At 34.2% G+C, this 18,255-nt stretch overlaps 3 protein-coding genes across 4 annotated transcripts; all 3 read left to right on the forward strand.

The window, feature by feature from the left end:
* The first annotated feature begins 362 nt into the window (after positions 1-362).
* LOC112701842 (cytochrome P450 71D10) lies at positions 363-3,341 on the forward strand. The gene is made up of 3 exons (XM_025752623.2): positions 363-1,290; positions 1,427-1,749; positions 2,460-3,341. The coding sequence occupies exons 1-3, from the start codon at positions 717-719 to the stop codon at positions 3,075-3,077; spliced, it is 1,515 nt and encodes a 504-aa protein (XP_025608408.1). The 5' UTR covers positions 363-716; the 3' UTR covers positions 3,078-3,341.
* A 1,395-nt stretch (positions 3,342-4,736) lies between these two features.
* LOC140174435 (uncharacterized) lies at positions 4,737-11,808 on the forward strand. Of its 2 annotated transcripts, none has more exons than XM_072198935.1 (4): positions 4,737-5,498; positions 5,599-5,706; positions 5,940-6,043; positions 11,230-11,808. In XM_072198935.1, the coding sequence occupies exons 1-4, from the start codon at positions 5,432-5,434 to the stop codon at positions 11,527-11,529; spliced, it is 579 nt and encodes a 192-aa protein (XP_072055036.1). In that variant the 5' UTR covers positions 4,737-5,431; the 3' UTR covers positions 11,530-11,808. The 2 variants fall into 2 exon arrangements, with proteins under 2 accessions (XP_072055036.1, XP_072055035.1); XM_072198934.1 differs by having other exon boundaries at positions 4,744-5,498; positions 11,251-11,808.
* A 2,667-nt stretch (positions 11,809-14,475) lies between these two features.
* On the forward strand, positions 14,476-17,351 carry LOC112701845 (cytochrome P450 71D10). Its single transcript, XM_025752627.2, has 3 exons — positions 14,476-15,090; positions 15,230-15,552; positions 16,520-17,351. Exons 1-3 carry the CDS (start codon positions 14,517-14,519, stop codon positions 17,135-17,137), a joined length of 1,515 nt encoding a protein of 504 aa, XP_025608412.1. The 5' UTR covers positions 14,476-14,516; the 3' UTR covers positions 17,138-17,351.
* Positions 17,352-18,255: the final 904 nt, after the last annotated feature.

Below are 18,255 nucleotides of genomic sequence, written 5' to 3' on the forward strand. Positions count from 1 at the left end.
TAGAAAAGACAAGCACAATTATTTAAGGCCATGGAATATGGACAATATATATTACCTTGTCCCCTGATTTTGTTTTAAAGGACATTCACACACACACACATAAAATATCAAATATTTTTATAATAATTTTATTCAATTGAATTACATCCACGCAACCATATATTCATTATAGATTTCTCAAGATAGATCCCTTTCCTTCCGGCCTGTTACTAATGCATGCCACTAAAAGTCAAAATATAATTATTAGGTTTTCTTTTTTTCTTTTTTTTTTCTTTATTAAGATTAATCATTAGTAATTATTTTTTATGTTTTCTCTTAATAAATACATTACAAATACACCAAAAGTTTTAACTATCATTAGTTTTTGATAAAATATTTTTCTATTAATAAACACATGCACAAATTAATGTCCTTAAGACGTTTTTGTTGATTAAAATATGGTCGAAATTCAGGTGCAGTTAATATCACGTGAAGTTGATAAGTGAGAACCGTTAAATTGGTTTGATTAAATTGACTAAATTTTTATTTGATGAATCTCAACTATCAACTTTACGTAAAGTCGACTGCAGCTGAATTTTTACCTTAAAATATTTATAATTAATCCATTTTGCAGGACACGTTTATTGGTGGTGGAGAAACATCCTCAGCGGCTGTGTATATATCCCCTGTATAATTAGTTCCTTCCTCCTCAATTATACATTACTCTAGCACATACCATGGATCTTCAAAACCTTATCTCTATCTTCACCACCTTCCTCTTTCTCTTTATGCTATTGAAAATAGCCATTAAGAAATTTAGTTCTTCCAAGGATATTACCAATTTACCCCCAGGGCCAAGAAAACTACCCATAATAGGAAACATGCACAACCTTGTAGGATCAATGCCCCATGAATGCCTAAGAAACTTAGCATCCAAATATGGACCCTTAATGCATCTTAAACTTGGAGAAGTGTCCCACATCATAGTTACATCACCTGAAATGGCACAAGAGATTATGAAGACTCATGATCTCAACTTTTGTGATAGGCCAAACCTTCTCTTAGCAAGAGTCATGAATTACAACCGAACAGGCATTGTCTTTGCCCCCTATGGAGAGTATTGGAGGCATGTACGAAAGATATGCACCATGGAGTTATTAACAGTAAAGCGTGTTCAATCTTTTAGGCACATAAGAGAAGCAGAGGTTTCAGAGTTAGTCAAAACAATATCTCAAAGTGAAGGCTCTATTTTTAATCTCTCTCAAAAGATTTTATCAATGACCTATGGAATCACGGCTAGAATAGCATTTGGTAAAAAGAAATTTATACACAGCTCAAATACTTGTTTTTTTACATTTATTATTATTATTTTTTAATCTCTCTCATTACATACAACTGTATCATATTTGCTATTTAATAATTGTATGGTTTTTATTTGAGAATATAGGAAAAAAATATAGCTACCAGGAAGTTTTTATATCATCTTTTGAAGAAGCATTGCAAATAGGAGGAGAAAATCGTATTGTTGATCTGTATCCTTCAATTAGAGGACTGCTTGAAATGATGAGTAGAGACAAGACTAAGCTTGAAGAATTGCATAAAAAGTCTGATAAGGTATTGCAAGACATCATAGATGATCATAGAAATAGAAAAGGTGGCAAATGTGAAGAAGAAGAAGCTAGTGAAGATCTAGTTGATGTTCTTCTCAAGTTTCAACAAAAAGACTCTGAATATCCCTTAACTGATGATAACATTAAAGCAGTAATTCAGGTTAGTCTTATAAAAACAATTATTATCAGTTTAATTGTTTTTTGTGAACCTAAACAAGCCACGTGTTCAGAAAATTTTGTCGGTATTTATTGTGAATTAATTATTTTTTTATTGTGTCAAATTAAGATAATATTGTAGTATTAAAATTTAATGATTTTTTTATATTAGTTATTTTTAGAAGTTGAGACTTGATTTTTCATAAAATGTTAGTGAAGATATGAATTTTAAATTTTAATTTAAGTTTTTAACTATTTTATATTTTATATTTACGTAAGATCGGTTTTATCGGTTCAACCAATGATTTATCGATTAAATCAATAAATCAGTGAACCAGTAGCTTAACCGATTCGATCATCGGTTCAATTTTGACAACTATAACTCAATTCCACTGATTTAACAATTTCAGTACAACCCGTCTCTTAATAGTAAAAAATTATTTTTTTCATTTTCTTTTATTAGATAAATTAATTCTTATATCAATTTTTTTATGAAAGATTAACAGAAACTACTAACATATCATTTATTTAGGATTGATTAGCTCTTTTCTGATAAAACTTTATATATATATATATATATATATATTACAATTTAAATGCATCAAAAGTTTTGACTATTTAATTTTTTATAATTTTTTTCTTTATACTAATAAGATTATTAATTCCTTAACATATTTGTTAGCAAAATCTTTATTATAATTAATTTATTTGCAGGACATATTTGCTGGTGGTGGAGAAACATCCTCAGCAGTTGTGGAATGGGCAATGGCTGAAATGATTAAGAAATCAAAAGTGATGGAAGCTGCACAAGCTGAAGTTAGAAGAGTTTATGGTAGCAAAGGGTATGTGGATGAATCAGAATTGCACCAATTGATATATCTTAAGTCTATCATCAAAGAAACCTTAAGGTTACATCCATCTGTGCCATTGTTAGTTCCTAGAGAGAACAAAGAATCATGCCAAATCAAAGGGTATCAAATTCCATCCAATTCTAGAATTATTATCAATGCTTGGGCAATTGGAAGAGATCCAACGTATTGGGTTGATGCCATGGAATTTAAGCCTGAGAGGTTTGTTGATAATTATTCAATTGATAGTAGAGGCACAAACTTTGAGCTTATTCCATTTGGTGGTGGAAGAAGAATGTGTCCCGGAATTACATTTGCTACACCAAACATGGAGTTGCCACTTGCTCAACTTCTTTACCATTTTGATTGGAAGCTTCCCAATGGAATCAAGAATGAGGAACTTGATATGACTGAGTTGTTTGGAATCACTATAAGAAGAAAAAATGATCTCTGCTTAATTCCCATTATTCATCATCAACCTTAATTAATATAAATTATTCCTAGAGTGCGAAAATTAAAAGAGTGATTTTATATAATAAAATTATAAGTAGACAATAAAAATACTAAATAATGTGAACAACAGATATATCGGATGTTTAATTTATTAGGTGTGCAGATAATTATCCTAATATTAAGATTTAGATGGATAATTTAGGAGTATAGTGTATTTTTACTTTGTTAGGCCAATTTTAAAGCCCATTGTTCAAATATCGATTTCACATAAATACAATTACATACAATCAGTGCATATTTTTTCTTGTTCTCACATACGCAAGAACTTTGCTTGCATACGCGAGATACTCAATCCGAAAGGGTTGATCGCATCGCGTGCAGGTGGTTGCATACGAAACCACTTAAAATTATTGCTTGCGTACGCATGCACCCTACTCGCGTACATCAGATGCCAAACCCGAAAGGGTTGGTCGCGTCGTGTGTAGTGGTCGCGTACACAAGATATGCAGAGTGGCAAAATTGTTAAATGCTGCAGAATTTCAGTTTTGTACAATACGCATAACTTTTTCGTTTTAAAATATTTTCCGTTCGTTCTTCGAACGGCATAAATTTCACGGACTCAATTTTCATAGGAAACAAGTTTGAAATAATTTAGGGGTCCGGCCGAGTTATGACTTGTCGAAATTCGGCCAAAAATCAGATTTTCACAAAAGTTCATAAACCTCTATGTTCGCCAAAATCAAACTCAATTTCAACCGTCTCTATACAACATATCATTTATAGAACCACAATTTCCACATCCTTTCATAATCAACCATACCTCAATTTCACGTAATCTCGTACATAAATTCCTCAATTAACCAACAAGATCATCAATATATAATTCATCATATATACACATTCATTCTTAACACCTTATCAATCATCATTAAATCATCATTTAGCATTCTATTTCTATCCCCAATATCAAACAACAAATTAATACTTAACCTAGTTCAACAATTATCATCAAGGCACTAAGCAATTAACATACTCATGCATTCCCATCTATCCTATAGTCATCTAACCTAAGTTTTCACAAGATATTATATATTAAATATAAGAAACCAAAATCATACATTGGCTGATTTTCTCGTATAACCCAAAAACACCTAAATGGCACAAAACTCATCCTCGAGAATTCTCAATCTCCAAGATAATAGCATCCAAAGCTCCACCAAGCATCCAACACTCACAACTATGCTCCAATTTACACATATATACACACCTAACACATTTCTCACATATACATACTCAAAATTCAATACCCAACACATTTAATCAAGGAATGAATAAGGGTTCAAGGATTCTCACCTTACCCAAGCACTAATGAAGCAAGATTAAACATTTTCTTCAAATTAATCGGATCCTATAATATCAAGGAACGAAATCTCAACACTTTATTCATTAAATTTTTGAAAATTTGGAAAAGGAAGAACTGAGATTAAAACTGAGACTTTCTTACCAAATTAGACACTGGGCTTTGTAGAGTTCGTCACCGCGAACGCGTTGCCACAAACAGTACGACGATCGGAGTTTGGAGTGAGAACATAGGGTGATTTGAATCAAAGCTAAGGGTTTTGTTCTTGCTCCCCTTGCCTTGAGCTTGCTTCAGCGTTTTTGCTGAATGAAGGAAGAAGAATGATTCTTCTTTTTTTTTTTTTTTTTTTTTTTTTTTTTTTTTTTTTGGACGGGACCCAGGCCAACAGACCAGCCCGGATCCATTACAGAGATCCATGCCCTACCCAAACCGACCCGTTAACTCTCTGACCCGACCCCTAATACCTAACTGAAACCCACCCTTGCCTCTTTCTCCTTCGTGATTTCTGCTCTGCAACTAGACGAGCAGGCTTCTGCATGTTGCTGACCACCCTTCCGAAGTGCCGTCAGTCCACCTTGTCTCCGCCGAAGCGACCAGGCATCAGCAACCGCTCCCCATTATCCCTCTTGTAACTCTCCCAGTCAATTATTGTGAGAAGCTCGATGCTGGCCTTTCCTTGTCAATGATTGTCTTCCTCAGGTCTCCAAGGAGCTAAACTGACCGGTGCATGGTTACTGGTGCACCCTGAGCCACTTTCGCGGGAGATTTACCAAGCTGAGCCACTTTCGTTCTGCCTTGTCCCCGTGGCAGGAACGGGATCGATTGCTCTTCTTCCCCTCAGCAGATGAAGGCATTCAAATTTCCCCACATAAATTCCTTTTGGAGTTTCAAGTGGTATCTCAGCGTCGCCACTTTCCTTACCCTAAACCTGGATTCCTTGGTCTCCATAGATCACTGCCGCCTTTGTCTTTCTCTGCCTCATGATCTCGTAACATATACTCCGTAACAGCGTCGTCTTGGGTTGCATGTGGATCTTCTGTCTCAGATCGTTGATGATCTGGTTGAAATCTGTCATACTTGCTCCATTAACAGGTTCAAACTTCACTTCGCCTAAATTCAATCTTCCTTACTGCTTTGTGATTCTGACTTCACATTTGAATCTCTTTTTTTATGATGCCTTGTATGTCAGCAGGTGGTTTAAAGCTCCAATTCGCTTGTAATGTTCCTGCTTCTGCTGCTTTAGCTACTGCATCTGCTAGACAATTTCCATTTCTGAGGGTCCAAGTTATACCTTTCTCAGGTAAACTCTCCATCAAAATTTGAATATCCTGGATTATAGCCATAGCCTCCCCTAAATCTGTCTTAGATTTAATTGATTGAATTAGCTTCAAATTATCCGATTCTACTAGAGTTCTGCCCATTTGTAGGTTGTTTACAATAATTAGCGCTTGCCTTATCGCCTGAGCTTCTGCCACAATACTAGATTTAGCTTGAATCTTTCCTGTAAAACCTAATATAATTTTTCCTTTGTAGTCTCTGATAACCACAGCTATTGCCCCCGTTCCGGTCTCCTTCCGAAAAGCTGCATCAACATTTGCTTTCAGCCAGTTTGCAGGAGGGGGTCTCCATTTCACCAGGTTGGTATTGTTCCTTTTTGCTTCTATTTTTTGTGTTTGCTGCTTTTCTGCTAGCTTCCAATATATTGCCTCTAGTGCTGCTGCCTTGTAAATAGTCCATGTAGGATTTACATCCTGTTTTTGGAATAGCTTGTTGTTCCTTGTTTTCCATATCTCCCACATTAGAAATCCCAGCTTGCTTATTCTCCTTTCCTGGTCCTCTCCCCCTGCTGCTCTCAACTTCTTTATGCATTCAACTATCCAATTCCCGATTGAGCTAACTGTCATAGCTGTTGGAGTACACTGACATTCCGCACCGAACCATGTCGCCCTAGCCCAATCACATAGTAGTAATGCGTGTTCTGCTGTCTCTGCACTTCTTAAGCATATCTGACAAACTGGATCTGGTACCAGCTTCCTCTTATATAAGTTCGAACCTACTGGTAATATATCATGACACGCTCTCCAAAGGAACATTTTGATCTTCTGCGGGACTTCCATCCTCCACACCTCCTTCCATATCTCCTTTTTATTATCACTTGTTGATGGACCCCTGTGTTTCATGTTCTGCTCTGCCTTTCTTGCCACGTAATATCCCGTTCTAACTGAGTAAATTCCATCCTCCCTCCATGGCCAATATAGGTTGTCTTCTTTGTTCATTACACTAACCGGGGTGCTGAGAATCTCTTTACTGATTTCTTGGGAGAATTCACTTTCAATCTTCCGTTTGTTCCATCCTTCCCCATTTACAATGAGATCCCTGACCCTCGAGTTATCTGTACTATTTTTGCTGAGAGGCCCGCTCCTCCCTGCGATCCAATTATCCCTCCAGATGCTAACTTTGGATCCATCTCCTATACTCCACTTTGCCCCTTCCTTTAATAGCTCTCTTCCATGTAAAATGCTTCTCCAGACCCATGATGCGCCCTTTCTACTCGTCGCTGTCCAGAAGTTGCCGTCCGGGAAATATATCGATTTCAAGATTTTTACCCAAATTGCATTCGGGTTCTTTAATGCTCTCCATGCTTGTTTTGCAAGGTAGGCTGTATTCTGTTTTTCAAGGTCTTTAAACCCCAAACCCCCTTCACCTTTACTATCAGTAATGCTGTCCCATTTCTTCCAATGGATGCCCCGTTCCTTCCCCGATGCTGCCCACCAGAATTTAGCAACTTTTGCGCAGATTCTTCTACAAAAACTCTTAGGAAGCTTTATGACATTCATGATGTATGATGGCATTGCCTGAATTACTGACTTTATTAGTGTTTCTTTGCCTGCTTGGTTCAACAATCTTTCCTTCCAACCCTCTAGTTTATTCATGATCTTCTCTTCAATCCATGCTAAAGCTTTGTTGTGAGATCTTCCCCATATGGCTGGTAACCCCAAGTATTTCCCTGGCGTGTCCCATGTTTTCATTCCTAAAATTTCTTCAATGTTGACCCTCGTTTGTATCGGCACTTGGCTACCAAAGGAAATTCCTGACTTATTCATGTTGATCCTTTGTCCGGATGCCTCCGTGTATTCGTTGAGCACGGTTATAATCTGATATATCTCCTCCTCATTCGCCTTTGCAAATATGATGCAATCATCTGCGAACAGCAAGTGAGTGAGTGCCGGAGCTGTTGGAGCTATCTTTAGACCTGTTATATTTCCTTTTGCTTTAGCCGCCTCCATTTGGATTGTGAATACCTCAGCTGCTAAAATAAACAAGTATGGAGATAATGGATCCCCTTGTCGAAGACCCTTCTGAGGTTTGATATTCCTGGATAGCTCACCATTAACCTTTACCCTATAGTTTGCACTTCTTACACACTTCATGACCAAGTCGACCCATTTTTCTGCGAAGCCGAATTTTATGAGCACCTTTTCGAGAAAGTCCCATTCAAGCCTGTCATATGCCTTGTTCATGTCTAACTTGATTGCTATATTTTGTGATTCCTCTCTTCCTTTCTTATTTAGACTATGGTAAACTTCTTGCACAATTACTACATTATCCTGTATGAGCCTTCCTCCCACAAATGCACTCTGGGTTGGAGACACTATCCCCTCAAGTAGCCCTTTCAGCCTCAGAACTAAGATCCTGGTTATAATTTTGTAAATGAAGTTATAGCAACTGATAGGTCTTAACTGGTTTAGTTCTTCAGGATCCTTGACCTTTGGAATTAAAACAACTATGGTTTCGCTAATTTCCTCCGGTAAGAATCCACTCCGAAAGAATTCTCTAACAACTGCACATACCTCTTTCTTGATTATCTCCCAGTGTTTCTGGTAGAATAGTCCATTCAAGCCATCTGGTCCAGGAGCCTTTAGACTTCCCATGCTAAAAACTGCTTTTCTGATTTCCTCCTCTGTAACCTCTGAGATGAGCTCCCTGTTCATGTCATCCGAGACTCTTACTGGAATATTGCTTAAGACTGATTCATAACTCCTTTTATTATTGGAAGTAAAAAGTGCATCAAATCGTTCCTCTATATGCTTCATGATATCTTTTTTCTCCTCTATCCATGAACCCGCCTCATTCCTAAGTTTGTCAATTCTGTTCCTTCCCCTTCTTTGAATGGTTGTGGCATGGAAAAATGATGTGTTCTTGTCTCCCCATTTTAGCCACTTCAACCTGGTTCTTTGTCCCCAGTATTTTTCTTCCTGTTTCCATAATGCAGCAATTTCCTCTTTAATATGTTGTATTTTCTCCTGCTTCTCTTGTGTAAGTTCCGAATTTTGTAGCTTCTTTAATTCTTCTTTCAGCTCGTGTATTTCCTTATCTGCTCGCTTTAACGTCCTCTTGCTCCACTTTTTAAGCTCCTCTTTACAATTTTCCATTCTTGTTGTTAATCCTTTCCAAACGCATCCTTGGACGTCTTCTTTTTCCCATCCTTTTCTTACCGTGTGCTCGCACTCCTCATGATCTGTCCAAAAGGCCTCAAATTTGAAACTTTTCTCTATTCTTTGAACATGATTTATGTCCAAAACTAGAGGGCAATGATCAGAACTAATCGCCGGTAGAGCTTTGAGTGATGCTTGCTGATACATGACTCTCCATTCCCAATTAGCTAGTGCCCTATCTATCCTTTCCCTGGTGATGAATCCATTTCTTGGATTTCCGAACCATGTGAATCTTCCTCCTTTTATATCTAAGTCCATAAGGTAATTCTTATCTACAAACTGCCTGAACTCTCTTACATGACTTTGTGGCTTTGGATGTAGACCAATTTTCTCTTCTTGGCTCAAAATGTCGTTGAAATCTCCTATGAATAATTGTGGCTCCCCCCTGTTGTTGTTATTAGCTGTGATTGCTCTCCATTGTTCTCTTCTTCTTCCAAAACAAGGATTTCCATATATAAAATTGCACTCCCATATTTTTCCTTTCCTATCATCAATACGGGTTTTTATATGATTTTGACACGAGAAATAAATATCAACATTATATATATCATTCCACAAAAGGCATAGCCCTCCGGACAGCCCCCGGGGTTCTATGTTAAATACATTCTCAAAATGTAACCTTCTTTTCAACTTCTTAATGGTGCTATCTCTAGCTCTAGTTTCCATTAGAAATATAATTGCCGGCTTCAATTGTTTGCACATGCTGTGCAATTCAGAAACTGTTGCGGGAGCCGCTACCCCGCGACAGTTCCAGCTTATGATGCTCATGGTTGAGTTGGGGGCATGTGTAGGCCCGCCTCCTCAGCCATTGGGTCTTCCGAGTCGACTCTGATTTGTGATTCTTCCTCATGATCTCCTCTTTCTGTTAGGCTTCTGCTGCATCTGTTTTTCTTGTTTGCCCTCCATATCTGTATAGTTTTCTCTTCTTCCTTCCAGATTTTTGCAATTTGCTCCTATTGGTCCTCTTCCCTTCTTCTTTTAAGCTTTAACTTTTCCTCCATTCTTTGAACAAGTTCTGTTTCATATTCACTGGCCACTACTATTGCTTTGCTGTTTTTCTGCACTATCTCCTCTTCTTCTTCTGCTAGTTCAACATAATAGAAACCTCCTTCACTCTCTGCGAAAATTTGCTTGCCTCTCTGTTCAGGTTCTCTCTCATTTATGTTATAGCTTCTAATTACTCCTTCAGTATCCATGTTCTTTCTTTCTTGGGCTTCCTCTTCTGCTTCATTTCCCATGTCTGCCTTTCTTTTCTCTTCAGCCATGTTCTTGTTGAACTGCTCCAGTATCTCCCTAATGGTCAGGTTCCTTTCACCTTCATCTGGCCCACTTCTAATTTGTCTATTTCTATTGGGCCTTTGGTCAATGAGAGCCCATGTTCCTCTTTTTGTGCTATCTGTTTTCCTCATACTTGGCCCACCTTTCTCTTCATACTTCCTAGAAGCTTTACAAATATCCACCTCATTCTCTTTTGCATTTTCTTTTTTTTTTCCATTCACGCTTCCCATTGTTAGTGATTCTCTGACTTGCTGATTTTGTGAGGTGGCTCCTTTTTTCTTCCCTTTTTCTTGATTTGCTGTCCCATCATCATTTAAATTGGGGTTCTCAATGTGCTTCTCTCTGTTCATTCCATCCTCATCAGCCCCTTCATTTTGATCTTGCACCTCTTGTGTTGCCACCTGTCTCTCTCCCATTTGTGCTTGTGGATTTGCTGTTCTGCCCCAAGATTTGCCTGAGACACTAGCTTGAGAGCTTCTCTCACCCCCTAGGCCTGACCCCCCTCTTTGCTTTTGTTCTTGTCTTTTCAGCCACTCCCTCCCTTGGAAACTTCTTTCACGCGCCTCCCACAGCTCCTCCACCCAATTGTTTTGCTCTTCCTTTCTTCTCCTTATACCTGCCTTTCTTGCCTCATTTTCGATTGGTTTCAGCCCTGGAGTTGTGAGTTCAGGCCCATATCTGGGGATTTCTGGGTTTACTAGTGACCTTGCTAGCTCCTCCACGCATGCTCTTTTGTCATGTCCAATTCTGCCACATTTGTAACAATAACCATACAATTTTTCATATTTGAAATCAGCCCATGAATGGCTTCCATCATCTCTCTTGAACCAGAATCCAGTTTTTAGTGGCACTTGCACATTTATCTCCACTCTGACCCTCAAAAAAGATCTAAGCATATTTCCTTCAACAAAAGGATCTTCAAGGCTTATCACTCTCCCTATTGTGGCTCCTATTTTCTCAGCATTTTTTATGTTTATTTTGTCGTACGGTAAGCCATGTATTTGAACCCAAATAGGAAGCTGATTGTAGTTTACCTCATTGATTGACAGGTTTACTTTCCACCATTGCAGACTCAGCATGTGTCCTTCTATTCTCCATGGTCCACCTTCATATGCTCTTCTAGCTTCCTCCTGGCTTTTAAAGTTCAAGATGAAGGAGTTTGGTCCTGCATTGGTGATCACCAGACCCTGTGGATCTCCCCACATGTTGAAGATCGTTTTGCGCACTGTGACCATATTCAGCACCTTCTCTGTCAACACCCTGCCCACCAGCTTCTGATCTGTCTCTCCATGTTGAGCTTGAGATTCTTCCAGATCCAGGACGTCCCCTTCCATGGCTGCATTTTCTAGCTCTTCCATTGCTTGCCTTGCTGAGTTGTTTTCCTTTTGTCGTCACTGTTTTTTAGCTTTAACTAGCTTCGAACTTGTATTTGTGCTGGACTTTGAATGATTTTTGTGATTTAAAAGCTTCGCTTGTCGAAGCAGTTCAACTCCAATTCTGGAGAGCGTAAGGCTCCACTTTTGGAGAATTAATATTAGAATGATTCTTCTTTAAGTGTATTGGGTTGAGTGGGTTGGGCCTTCGGTCCAATATAGTCCGATTTGTCTGGTTTGATCCGTTCGGTCTAATTTTGAGTCAAATTTTTTAAAATTAGTGTCAAAATTCTTATTTTAATTAGCTCTACCTCATTAAATTATAAAAATCATATTTTTAATTTTTTTAATTAAAAATTAATTTATTAATTAATTATTCGCTAACTTTATAGGATTTACACTCACTCCTTACCTCAATCTTTGACCGTTTACCCTTTTAATAATAGAGGAGTAAAACTTCTAAAATTTGAAACTTGACTTGAACAATTTTGACTTCTTCTTCTCTAAATAACACAGTAGTAGCACAACAACAATGATTAAAATAAACATGCATTCTTACTTAGTTGCATCTCTTTCTTTTTTTTTTCAAATTTTTTAAAGGATTTGAGTTATTCATTAATACTTTGATTTCAAATTTTGTTCTTGATCCTTGATTTATTTGTAGCAGAGTTTTATAACCTTCATTTTTTTTTTAAATTTTTCATTCTATATACGTAGGAGGAAAACATCTTCAACAAATTACCTACAAAACACAAAAATAAAACAATTTTTTGATTTACCTTTTGATTTAATTTTTTGCTTTTGTGACTTAGCTATTGACCTTTTTTCTGGATTTTGATAATTATTTTTTTTATTTGAACTTTAATTAGACATTTTTTTTTGCTTGCTTTTGGAATTGAGTCATGTGGGTTGAGAAGAGAGAATAGAAAGAATAATTTCGATCACTAACTTTGGTTTAGAGGAGAATGAATTTGTTTCTTCATCTTGGATAATATAATGTGCAACTATTCTTTAGGTCATTAGTAAGTAAATAAGCTAAATGCTATGATGATTAGTCTGGACCATCATTGAGCCTTATTTGTTATTCTTTCTTTTAGATTAATTGGTTGTACACTAACAAAACAAATTATTCACACTACTTTAGATTTTGGACCCAATATTATAATATTTAATTATTATCAAATTATTGTTATTGTTTTTTCAAATTCAACAAACTTTGATGATTAGTTTCTACTGAGAGTGTACTTTTAATATTTCAACACAGTTTCGGTAACTAAAAGTACATTTTATTATTAATAATTTTTAAATGAGTAAATATATACAATTTTTTATTCTTAAAATTTGTCCAACGTTTTAAAAATATTTTTAAATTTTATTTTTTATTTTAATTTTATTTCAAAAAATTTGAATTTATTATATCAAGTATACTCATAACAATTAAATTTTTAAAAAATTTAATTTAGAATCAATTAAATATTTGTTTATTACACACGCATAGCCACATATATATGTATTTAAGAAGTTTTTATTTTAAATATATAAAAAATGTTCTACATGACAATTTTGAAATAATTTGAATTTTTATAGTAGTGATTTATACATGCGTTCAGATTGAAAAAAAATTAAAACTTTCTTCAACAAAAACTTATTAGATGATATAATTAAAGATTGAGTTTGACTGACACCAACATAAAATATCCCTTTTGTAACTTCCCTCCATCACACATTATTAATCGCGCACCTGAGTTACTAACATATAAGATGAAAAAATACCATATATAACTCAAAATCTTAAAGTGTTAAGTTAATGAATTTCTCATCTTATAAATTTTTTATTTTTTTTAATTTTTTTAAAGTGGGACTAATTTCGACATTTTTCACACTTACAATACTAACAATATGTCTCAAATTTCCATCTCAAAACTTAACATGTATGTGCATTTAACTTGTTATTATTTTAAGGTCCGGTATAGTATATATATAAAATATGAATTTGCATGGTTGTAATTTAATTTGTGACATATATATAGGGTTCTAGTTTTTTTTTTGTTTCTTTTCATGTCCATTTTTGAAACTAAAGAGATATGTGGGTGGGACACGTTAGTTATTATCATCAAGCGGAACATGCATATGTGACAGTCCATCTCACTATCATTCATGCAACGACTGGAGTTTTTTTATTGCAGGCTACAATAATTATTTATTTTATATATTAAAATAAAAAATAATATACAACAATCTAAATTTTTTTATTAATTAAATTTAATAAAATTAGTTTAATATAACAAAAATTAGTTATACTTAATATTATTTTAAATTTTATTATTTAATTTAATTAAATTTATTAATTTATAAAAAAATTTAAATATATAACATTACTATAAAATGAACGACTTTATTTTGACACAAAAGATAATAATTAGTAATAAAAGAAGTGATTTTTCAAGCATTTTTCAGAATATCTCTATAAAATTTATATAATCGAAAACTCCAAATTTTATATGGACCTCAGATTATTGTTGCTATTTTTTTTATTAATTTGGTTTATACCATTTCAAGCAGACAAGCGCATATTCTTTCGATGAGAAATTCAGTGAGCAATGATTACCTTTCTGGTATAAAATATCAATGAGTAGTGATCATCCTTAATTTGTCCACCTTATCTGATTTAGGCTCGCCATCTGTATCTTATATTTAGATAATAATCTGTGACTACTAATTGTTTTTCATAATAATATTATTTATTTGATGATAAAATAGAAATTAAATTAAAATCATATTTGCTTTTATTATTTATGTTCACAATTTTTTTTATTTTATTAAAAAAATACAAAGTTTGTCTTAAAATAGCAATATTGTATTTATTTTATTTTATGAATAAATCTATAATTTTTATTTCACAAAAAAATATTATATATATATAGTTCCTTCTTCCTCAATTATACATTACTCTAGCACATACCATGGATCTTCAAAACCTTATCTCTATCTTCACCACCTTCCTCTTTCTCTTTATGCTATTGAAAATAGCCATTAAGAAATTTAGTTCTTCCAAGGATATTACCAATTTACCCCCAGGGCCAAGAAAACTACCCATCATAGGAAACATGCACAACCTTGTAGGATCAATGCCCCATGAATGCCTAAGAAACTTAGCATCCAAATATGGACCCTTAATGCATCTTAAACTTGGAGAAGTGTCCCACATCATAGTTACATCACCTGAAATGGCACAAGAGATTATGAAGACTCATGATCTCAACTTTTGTGATAGGCCAAACCTTCTCTTAGCAAGAGTCATGAATTACAACCGAACAGGCATTGTCTTTGCCCCCTATGGAGAGTATTGGAGGCATGTACGAAAGATATGCACCATGGAGTTATTAACAGTAAAGCGTGTTCAATCTTTTAGGCACATAAGAGAAGCAGAGGTTTCAGAGTTAGTCAAAACAATATCTCAAAGTGAAGGCTCTATTTTTAATCTCTCTCAAAAGATTTTATCAATGACCTATGGAATCACGGCTAGAATAGCATTTGGTAAAAAGAAATTTATACACAGCTCAAATACTTGCTTTTTTACATTTATTATTATTATTTTTTTTAAATCTCTCTCATTACATACAACTGTATCATATTTGCTATTTAATAATTGTATGGTTTTTATTTGAGAATATAGGAAAAAAATATAGCTACCAGGAAGTTTTTATATCATCTTTTGAAGAAGCATTGCAAATAGGAGGAGAAAATCGTATTGCTGATCTGTATCCTTCAATTAGAGGACTGCTTGAAATGATGAGTAGAGACAAGACTAAGCTTGAAGAATTGCATAAAAAGTCTGATAAGGTATTGCAAGACATCATAGATGATCATAGAAATAGAAAAGGTGGCAAATGTGAAGAAGAAGAAGGTAGTGAAGATCTAGTTGATGTTCTTCTCAAGTTTCAACAAAAAGACTCTGAATATCCCTTAACTGATGATAACATTAAAGTAGTCATTCAGGTTAGTCTAATAAAAACAATTATTATTAGTTTAATTGTTTTTTGTGAACCTAAACAAGTCACGTGTTCAGAAAATTTTGCCGGTATTTTATTTTTTTTGAATTATGCTAGGTAACCAATGATTTTTTTGATTAATATGAACAATCACTAATAAAATAAAAACACACTATACCTTCAAATTGTCTACATAAATCTTAATATTAGAATAGACATCTATACACCTAGTAATATCTATTGTTCATCACATTATTCACTAATGTTATTAGTTATCTATACTTTTTCTTTTCTTTAACTTTTACAATATAAGAGTGATCATAAAATTTTAGATTTAAGAGATAACAGATTTTGTGATTTTTAGTCATTAATTAGTCATTAATAATATTTTTAATGATGTGAAATTGTATCTAATAGTATAAAATCATTTAATTTTTTTATAATTAAATACTGGCTAAAATTTAACAAAAGTATTAGCCTCCTAACATTTCTCTAGACTTAATTGTAAAAAGTTGTGGTTAGTATGTATTTTTATTTTTAACGTGGATATAATATTGTTGAAATTTTTATGTAGCTTAAAGAGTTGATTTTTTAATAAAAATTAATTATTAAATATTTATGTTTTTTTCTCAACATTACATATATACGAAATAATAAAAATACACAAAAATAAATTAAACAATTTCAGTACAACCCGTCTTTTAATAGTAAATTTTTTTTCATTTTATTTTATTAGATAAATTAGTTCTTATATCAATCTTTTATATCATTTATTTGGGATTGATTAGTTCTTTTTTGATAAAACTTTATATATATATATATATATATATATATATATATATATATTACAATTTAAATGCATCAAAAGTTTTGACTATTTAATTTTTTATAATTTTGTTCTTTATACTAATAAGATTATTAATTTCTTAATATGTTTGTTAGCAAAACCTTTATTATAATTAATTTATTTGCAGGATATGTTTATTGGTGGTGGGAAAACATCCTCAGCGGTTGTGGAATGGGCAATGACTGAAATGATAAAAAAACCAAAAGTGATGGAAAGAGCACAAACTGAAGTTAGAAAAGTTTATGGTAGCAAAGGGTATGTGGATGAATCAGAATTGCACCAATTGACATACTTTAAGTCTATCATCAAAGAAACCTTAAGGTTATATCCATCTGTGCCATTGTTAGTTCCTAGAGAGAACAAAGAATCATGCCAAATCAAAGGGTATCAAATTCCATCCAATTCTAGAATTATTATCAATGCTTGGGCAATTAGAAGAGATCCAACGTATTGGGTTGATGCCATGGAATTTAAGCCTGAGAGGTTTGTTGATAATTATTCAATTGATAATAGAGGCACAAACTTTGAGTTTATTCCATTTGGTGGTGGAAGAAGAATGTGTCCCAGAATTACATTTGCTACACCAAATATGGAGTTGCCACTTGCTCAACTTCTTTACCATTTTGATTGGAAGCTTCCCAATGGAATCAAGAATGATGAACTTAATATGACTGAGTTGTTTGGGATCACTATAAGAAGAAAAAATGATCTCTGCTTAATTCCCATTATTCATCATCAACCTTAATTAATATAAATTATAACTAGAGTGAGAAAATTAAAAGAGTGATTTTATATACGAAAAGTATGAGTAGACAATAAAAATATTAAATAATGTGAATAATGGATATATCGGATGTTTAATTCATTAGGTGTGCGAATGGTTATCCTAATATTAAGATTTAGGTGGGTAATTTGGGATGTAATATATTTTTATTTTATTAAGCCAATTTTAAAGTCCATTATTCACATTGTTCACAAAAGTCATTATCTATCTTGAAGGTTGTGGTAGGCTTAGAGAAGGGGGGTTGAATCTATGCCTTTCTTTAATTTGCTGTTTTTTTTTTTTTAAAGCAAAGTTACAAATCTGATTCTGTTTGAACTCAGCAGCGGAAATTTATGAGACAAATTATTTTTGTCTCATGAATATCAAAAAACAGAACATGACAGAGAAGAAACAGCTAACACCAGCATGTATCCTGGTTCGGTTGCTTTGTGCTATGCAACCTACATCCAGTCTCCTCCACAACTATGGAAGAATTTCACTATAGTTAACAGTATTACATACACCAATTTCACACTCAAGTTCTAACCTAACTTGACATTGGCTATGCTAACATTCAACTATTCACTCTTAGTGCTAACCCAACTAAGAAAGGGATACCAAACAGGTACAAGATACAAGACACTTAGCTAACCTAAAGAAATCTGAAAATAACTCTAGGTTTTTCTCTCAAGTGTTTCACTCAACCTTTTTCCACTCATGGCTTTTTCTTGAGCTTTCTCACAATGCCTTTTCTCACAAGAAATTACAGAGAGATAAGCTTAGAAAAATACATTACAAGCAGTAAAACATGAAGGAGATAGATTTCATCAACAGCCTTTGTGCTATGCGAAAAACCAGATTAGCAAGCCTCTGATTCAGTTCTTCATACTGGCGGAATGCACCTTTGATTAGGTTACACTGTCCAGTTAGTTGAACTTCTTCAAAGTGCTCTCTCAGAACAAACACCTCAGGTTCACTGGTATTCTCTCCTTGCTCTAAATGAACAGCAAGCTCCTTTTTATCTTTTTGCATGTTCCTTGGTTCTTCATCCAAGGTGTTCAACACCTTGAGCCTTGAGCTTCACCAACTCACAGATTCAC

The sequence above is a fragment of the Arachis hypogaea genome, chromosome 7, assembly GCF_003086295.3.
Source record: "Arachis hypogaea cultivar Tifrunner chromosome 7, arahy.Tifrunner.gnm2.J5K5, whole genome shotgun sequence".
NCBI classification, from domain to species: Eukaryota; Viridiplantae; Streptophyta; class Magnoliopsida; order Fabales; family Fabaceae; genus Arachis; species Arachis hypogaea.

Coding starts and splice junctions, on each gene's coding strand:
- LOC112701842 (XM_025752623.2), top strand. CDS start 717: ATGGATCTTCAAAACCTTATCTCTATCTTCACCACCTTCCTCTTTCTC. Junction 1,291..1,426: donor CACGGCTAGAATAGCATTTG/GTAAAAAGAAAT, acceptor TTGAGAATATAG/GAAAAAAATATAGCTACCAG. Junction 1,750..2,459: donor ACATTAAAGCAGTAATTCAG/GTTAGTCTTATA, acceptor ATTTATTTGCAG/GACATATTTGCTGGTGGTGG.
- LOC140174435 (XM_072198935.1), top strand. CDS start 5,432: ATGTGGATCTTCTGTCTCAGATCGTTGATGATCTGGTTGAAATCTGTC. Junction 5,499..5,598: donor CATACTTGCTCCATTAACAG/GTTCAAACTTCA, acceptor GTATGTCAGCAG/GTGGTTTAAAGCTCCAATTC. Junction 6,044..11,229: donor GGGGGTCTCCATTTCACCAG/GTTGGTATTGTT, acceptor ATTGATTGACAG/GTTTACTTTCCACCATTGCA.
- LOC112701845 (XM_025752627.2), top strand. CDS start 14,517: ATGGATCTTCAAAACCTTATCTCTATCTTCACCACCTTCCTCTTTCTC. Junction 15,091..15,229: donor CACGGCTAGAATAGCATTTG/GTAAAAAGAAAT, acceptor TTGAGAATATAG/GAAAAAAATATAGCTACCAG. Junction 15,553..16,519: donor ACATTAAAGTAGTCATTCAG/GTTAGTCTAATA, acceptor ATTTATTTGCAG/GATATGTTTATTGGTGGTGG.